The sequence below is a fragment of the Fukomys damarensis genome, unplaced genomic scaffold, assembly GCF_012274545.1.
Source record: "Fukomys damarensis isolate Sample0158 unplaced genomic scaffold, DMR_v1.0_HiC HiC_scaffold_35, whole genome shotgun sequence".
Lineage (NCBI taxonomy): Eukaryota > Metazoa > Chordata > Mammalia > Rodentia > Bathyergidae > Fukomys > Fukomys damarensis.
Genome location: NW_022900947.1, coordinates 28,998,194 through 29,005,037, shown reverse-complemented (window position 1 = coordinate 29,005,037; position 6,844 = coordinate 28,998,194). Strand labels below are relative to the sequence as shown.

General features: G+C 35.7%; 1 protein-coding gene across 1 annotated transcript in view; it reads right to left on the bottom strand.

Moving 5' to 3' along the window:
* Positions 1-745: 745 nt before the first annotated feature.
* Pgm2 (phosphoglucomutase 2) overlaps positions 746-6,844 on the bottom strand; it is a 30,921-nt gene continuing 24,822 nt past the window's right edge. Inside the window, exons 13-14 of the mRNA XM_010625079.3 lie at positions 6,060-6,193; positions 746-1,209 (exon numbers count right to left, since the gene is read on the bottom strand). Coding sequence (XP_010623381.1) covers positions 1,107-1,209; positions 6,060-6,193 — 237 coding nt within the window. The 3' untranslated portion in view covers positions 746-1,106. The remainder of the gene's footprint in view (positions 1,210-6,059; positions 6,194-6,844) is intronic.

The window sequence follows — 6,844 nt, the reverse complement described above, 5'->3', positions numbered from 1 at the left end:
CTCAAGTGGAATAATTCTTTTCTTGTGTTTATTTGTTTGTTTTGTTTTGTTTTTTTTGAGACAGGGTCTCACTATGTAGTTCAGACTGGCCTTGAACTCACTATGGAGACAATGCTGGCTTTGAACTCAGTGATCCTCCTGCTTCAGGCTCCCAAGAGCTGGGATAACAGGTGTGCCGTACCATGCCCGGCTCTTCAAGTGGAATAATTCTGAAAGGTTATATGGGCATGAAGACATAGAAAGAACAGATTTTGCTAAAAATCTGAATAGAGTAAGGTATTTTGCAAGTTGTAAATACTTAACTGGTTTAAAGAGATACAATGAACTCAATACAATGAACAAAGACAGCTAAGCTGTTTTATTCCTAGCATAGGTACAACACATAGTATTATTAGAACTAACGAGGCTAAAAAAAAAATCTTTTTAAAGCATCTTTTATTTCACTTTCCAGATTCACATTTTCCTCAACATTTCCCCAAACATTGAATACATTTAATGTATTCATTTGTTTTACTTTAAGTAACTGATAGAAACATAAATGTACATATACTTAAAATGAGGCTACCCTACATATGATAGCTCAGAATTTAGTAACTACATAGGTATCTTGACTATTTCAACTATATGTAAAAAAAAAAAAGAAAGAAATTACAGTAGTTAAAAAAAAAAAAAAAAGAAAGAAAGAAATTACAGTAGACATACGTTTATGTAAATTAAGGATTTTTTTTTTTTTTGGGGACGGGGATCGAACTCAGGTTCTTTCAGCTTAGCGAGGCAGGAGGTGGAACCACTGAGCTAAATCCCCAGCCCTAAGGCATGTTAATTACAACCTGTTTTTGAAAGTTAGCTTCTTGTAAAATCTTCATTTAGAAAACACAATGCTCAGGTTTAACATTTTAACAGTCATGTTGATTTGTTAGGTTTAGCCATCTTTTCTTTAGTCACCTTAACTATAAAACATAAAGCAATGAAGAATGTAGATTTATTTAAAATATATAAATACTTAAAATAATGATAATTTGAATAATTTGGCCTTCAAAAAATTGCTTAAAAAGCCAATTACTTTCACTGGTGGTAAGTGTGATTATGTTCAAGGATGGAATATTTTACTCTGACTTTGGTTGCAGATTATACTTCTGTGGCTGGAAAAAATTTTCTTCAATAGCATTGACTAGTTCATCCAGTGTCTTCTTCAGTTGCTCAGGATCACTGGAAAATAAAGGGGGAAAAATCCAGTGGAATGGATTATTCTAGAGCACATTTTAAATGCTTCCCCCAGTTAACCAAGTGACACTGGAATTTAACCTCAAGGGGAGGACAAAAATTAGAAAAAGTAGAACTCCAGTGACTTAACCATGGGAACGCATTTGTTGACTTAGGAAAAAAAAAAAAAAACCCAAAATCCCATGAGATAATATGTATTATTTTCCCTAAAGGTTTTTCCAACTTCCCCATTATAAACAAAATTATCTCTGTTCTCATAGGGATTTTTAAGGTAATACAATTTCTGGCCTTGCATCCCCCAAAGAGCTACAATGCTTCTACCTAATAGCGGAGAAAGCTTTCTTGATTCTAATTGCCATTAAAACCTGCTGAACTTTCACCATCAATGTCTGTGTGTAGCCCTGAGCCTGCCGAGCTATCACTGTTTCTGCTGAGGCTTGTTCTCAAGCTCTCAAAAGCTGAGCTTGCTGTCCTGAATGGATACAGCCAGGGAAGCTCCTCACAGGTCTGGCCGGTCAAACACCAGGAAATGGGAGTCACCAGCATTTTACCTTTATTGATCCACCTCCAGAACAAAACTGCCACAACTGTATTAAGTATAAAGGTAAATCAAGGGAAATTCATCCCTCTAAGAAAAACAAGTTTTTAAGGATACAGGAAACATTAATTTATATGCAAACAATTAGAAAGGAAGTAATAGATAAAACTGACTTGCAGCTAAACTGGTTACTAGTGTGAGTTACTATAAATACCAAAAGTTTAATATTAGAAAAACTAAATCCATCGTACTTTCCATTACTTCATACACAGCCATCTGCAAAGTTTATGTGCAGAGTTTATTTGAACGGAAATGACAAGCCCAGTAATTAGTTAATATCACTTTTACATTGCAAAAGGAGTACAACTAGAGCAATCAATTTTGTTACAGATGTTAATTCTGGGTCTGCTACACACTAGCTCTGTGCCCTTGGGCAAGTGGCTTAGCCACCTTGAGGCTCAGATCCCTCATCTGTAAAACTGGGATAGACTTTCTGTTCTCAAGAGAGCTGCTGTACTCTAGAGAGTCACTGAGATGTACAGTGCTTAGCACAGAACCTGGCACAAAGATTTCAATAAATGTGATTATTTATTGTAATTACTTTTTGTATTTATTGTAATTATAATTATTTTTATCCTTACTGGCAACATACCCTTGAGTGGGCCCTCGAGTTCTGACCAGCCTGACATACAAACAGTTTGGGTTACAACCAAAAGTTTAATTTTAATGAACAAAGTCTTGAGTTATGACCCAAATGCTGGCTGTTTGTGCTTTCAGATAGTCTCAGATACAGATTTCACCCTTAAAGAATTCTGGAAGGAACATTACAACATTCTTTCCTATATGGGGTTGAGAAATCCTGGGCCAGTGTCTAAGGTCACTGAGATCTGCCTGTTTAAAGGAGAGAGGCTTTGAAGGATGTGTAGAGGAGTCTGAGCTTCAAATGCCCAACTTCAGTTACAGCCAGCCCTTGGGAATGAACTGAGTTCATAAGTCAAGGGTTCACTGTATACAGAAATTATGCTTATAAAAACATGTCAACTACACTTTGAAGAAAATAACAGTTATCCATACTTATTTTTTAAAAACCTTTAAACTAAAAACTGAGAGAATTTATTATCAACATATTTGTTAATCAAGTTTGGCTTTTAACTTTGGCACATATGCATGTTGATTCCTTTTTATATATTGTTTAATGTTCCTGACATTGTGCTTCTTATGTGCAGGAAAAAATCAGTACTACTGTATGTGGTTTAGTGATGCAATCATTCCTAAAGCTAAAGTTTTGTGTTAATCTTCCCTATTTTAATCACTAAAATATTCCATTTTGAAATTAAATTGTGAGAATATTTTTAACATCTTAAAAAAACAATAGGACACACTCACCAGTTTAGAAATTCTTGTTTCTAAAAGTATCTAGGTAGATTATTTTATGGAAACATATAGCAAAGTATTACATGTAATTAGATGCTTTTTTTTCCTACTCATCATGAAAGACCATATAAGCTACATAAGAACTAAATACAATTCAGGACCTCAATTTGATTCTAGATTGGAAGAAAAGAGCTATCTGGGGGATTTTCAGGCAATTTGGAATTTCCATCAATTTCCTGTTACTCAAATTTTAATCTTGGTGTGGTTGGGAAGTATACTGTAATCTAATTAATGTTAATAATTAGTTGAATTTAAATGAAGGAGATTTTCTAGACAATCTGGATGGCTCAGGTTCTGAATGGCATTAATAGCAGAACTGAGATTGTTCTGAAGAGTTTAACCTGTGCCCTGCAACTCCATCCCTACCCTGAGAACTCTAGCCTGTCTTCTGGACAGCCTGCCCTATGGAACTCAGACTTGCAGCCAGCCCCGCAATCAGAGCCAATCCCTTATAAAAAAAACCCTCTTAATATATATATTCTGCTTGCTCTGTTTCTCTATTGGAACCCTGCCTTGATACAGCTTTTATTTAGTAGCACTGGGGTAACAAGGGAGTATCCTTGATCCTAGCTGATGCATAGAAGTATTTAGTAGTGAGGTATCATGGAGTCTGCACTTTACTTTCAAATAATTTACATATTTTTTGATAGCAAATACTGCAAAATGTTAGCAATGACTGGGTATAAGTTAGGGTCAGCAAATAATGCCTCATGATCTGCTTTTACAAATAAAATTTTATTGGGATACAAACATGCCCATTCCTTTATGCATATGGCTGCTTTTGCACTATAATGGCAGAGCTGTGTATTTTCAGCAGAAACCACATGGCCTGCAAACCCTACGATATTTACTCCTGGCTCTTTACAGAAAAAATATTGTCAACCCTTGGAGTGAAGGGTAGGAGGGTTCATGCATTACTATTTTGATATTCCAACAAGTTTGATATTTTCTGAAATAAAAGGCTGGACAAAACTACAGACATCTCATCCAACAGAAATACTTTCAAACAGCAGAACTTATATTTGCAGATGTTCTGTTCTAAATGACTGGTAGGTTGCGGCATTCCATTAATAAATTAAATCCACAATATAAAGTGTATAATAATATTGAAGCTTAGCTTAGTCATGGCTTTACCACTGTTGTAAAGTAGGCACATGATATCCTTTCTAAGCCAGGAAATTGTACTCATCAGCCAACCTTGAATCTAATACCCTCCCTAATAAATGGAAGCAACATTTCAATAAATGCCACACCAGGACTAATTTTCAAAGTTATCATTTCAGCAATTTGTAAACAAACATTTGAATAGACTATTCACTCAGTAAGCTGTGTGAGAACTTTAGCATAGAGCTTTAAACGCAGTGTTATTATGATAAAGGAAAGTTTTCTGAAATATTAGATACTCTTTATGGCACATTAGAAAGAAAGAACAAAGATACTGAGAAAATATACTTAAGTTGGACTGATGTACATTTGTTTTTGAAAGAATGATGTACAGAAATATGAAAACACTAAGTGGGAATGCCTATGGAAAGCCCACTCGACATCTAACACATAGCCGATCGTTTAACCATATGGAAACTTTGAGACTTTGTAGTATTACAATAAACTACTGGTAATACATAATCCCTAGAAAATGAGCTGCTTTATGTATTTACTGGTTGAGCTTTTGCACCAAAAATTTTAATTTAAAAACTGACACTTGCCGAGGATTTAGCTCAGTGGTTCTGCTGCCTGCCTAGCAAGTGTAGGGACCCGAGTTCAATCCCTGGTACCAATCCCCCCTCAAAAAACCTGATACTTGACTCAGTGTTTGGAATAATTTGGATATCAAAATCTGTATTTTCCTTCTGTAAACTTTATGAAATGTACGTACAGGTCATGCATATCCAATAAAAATTAATATTCAAATTGAGGTATGCTGTCAGTATATTGTAGAAAGGATTTTGAAGGATTAGAAAGCCTTTTAGGGATAAAATATCTCAATACTTTTTAAACATGTCATGGTACTATTTTGGATATACTGTATTAAGTTAAATAAAACACTGAAATTAATTTTACCTGTTGGTCTTCCCTTTTTAAAAATGTATTTAGTAGAAAATTGTAAGTTGCATATATGGCTTGTATTTGATTTCTACTGGACACCTTTTGACGGCACTGTCCTGATTCTCAGCATATCTTAAGGGAGTGCCAGTTAGTTTGGTATCCAACAGGTATGCAGTTCTGCACTTACATAAGACAAAGTCAGGCACTGTGAGTGTGAAAGTTCAAAGCGTTATGACTGTAGGTGACCAACTCATACTTTTTGCCAAGGGCACAAAAACAGGACCCTGAAGCTACCAGTCCATCTGCTCTTTGGTGGCAAAGACTCTTTCTGATATAGCTCTTTGTCCTCCCTGAAACCTGGCTCAGACCTGTGTAGCTTATTAAGGGTGTTTATGTGGCAAGGATTTTAACTTATTCTATCAGAGACACAGGAAGGCTCTGGGTGGAAAAGAGAAAAATTCACTGGTACTAGTTACCAAAGAAAATCCTCAGAAAAAGGCAAGTTTTATTATTAGTATTGGAATTAGGAATATACTTTTCCTATTAAGAAAGAATTAAGTGCTCTCCCCTGTATGCTCATGCAGCTATTAATTTTACAACCATGAGGGGCTTGGGATTTGGCTCAGTGGCACCGGGCCTGCCTCCCAAGTGCAAGGTTGTGAGTTCGATCCCTGGTACAGAAAAAAAGAAAATTACAAAATTGACTGTTTCCAATTAAACTACACAGTGAAAAGATGAAAATTTGCAGTCAGCACTTAAACACAGCCAAGTAGGAAGTCTGGGGAATGAAAGTCATACCAGCTGGTGTCCATCTCACCTGTTTCCAGGAGGGGCACACATCTCTGCGTAGTACTTGATTTTGGGCTCTGTCCCACTGGTCCGCATGGTGGCCACGCCTCCGTTAGTAAAGTTAAAGGTGATCATTTGGCTGCTTTTACTAGTTGGAAGCACCTAGGGATTAATTTACACATGTCATACCTTTAAATAGTAACATAAACTGTTCTGGCCTAAGATTTCCTCCAGGATAAGGCAATAAAAAATGTCAAACCAATACAATGACAAGACGATAACAATGTTATAGAGATCAGAAAATGTGCTCTATGTGAATGCAGTACTAAATGGTGATATTAATTTATGAACATTAACCCCATAAACAGGCTTTTTAATCTTCCTAGGTCTACTGAAGCTACTAAAGTTATAGTCAAATTAAAATACATCATTTCACAACAAACTGGTTTAAACACATTAATAATGCACTACAAAAAATTGTTTATTTTGGTTTTTGCTTGTTTGTTTGAGATAGAGTCTCACCATGTAGTTCAGGCTGGCCTTGAATTCACCAGCAATTTTCCTGCTGCGGCCTCCAGGATGCTGGGGTCATGGGCATGTGCCAACATACCTAGCTCAAAAAATTTTTTTGATCATATCTCATTATTGCACAATGAAATTTAGCTTCAAAAAGTCCATACGGAGTCTCTTTTTTATTTATTTTCAAAATTTTATTTATTTATTTATTTGGGTTTTTTGAGACAGGGTAAATGTGGATGCATTTGTAGTTGATAGTTCCCAATTTCCACCAAAAAACCCCCACTCCACTAAAAT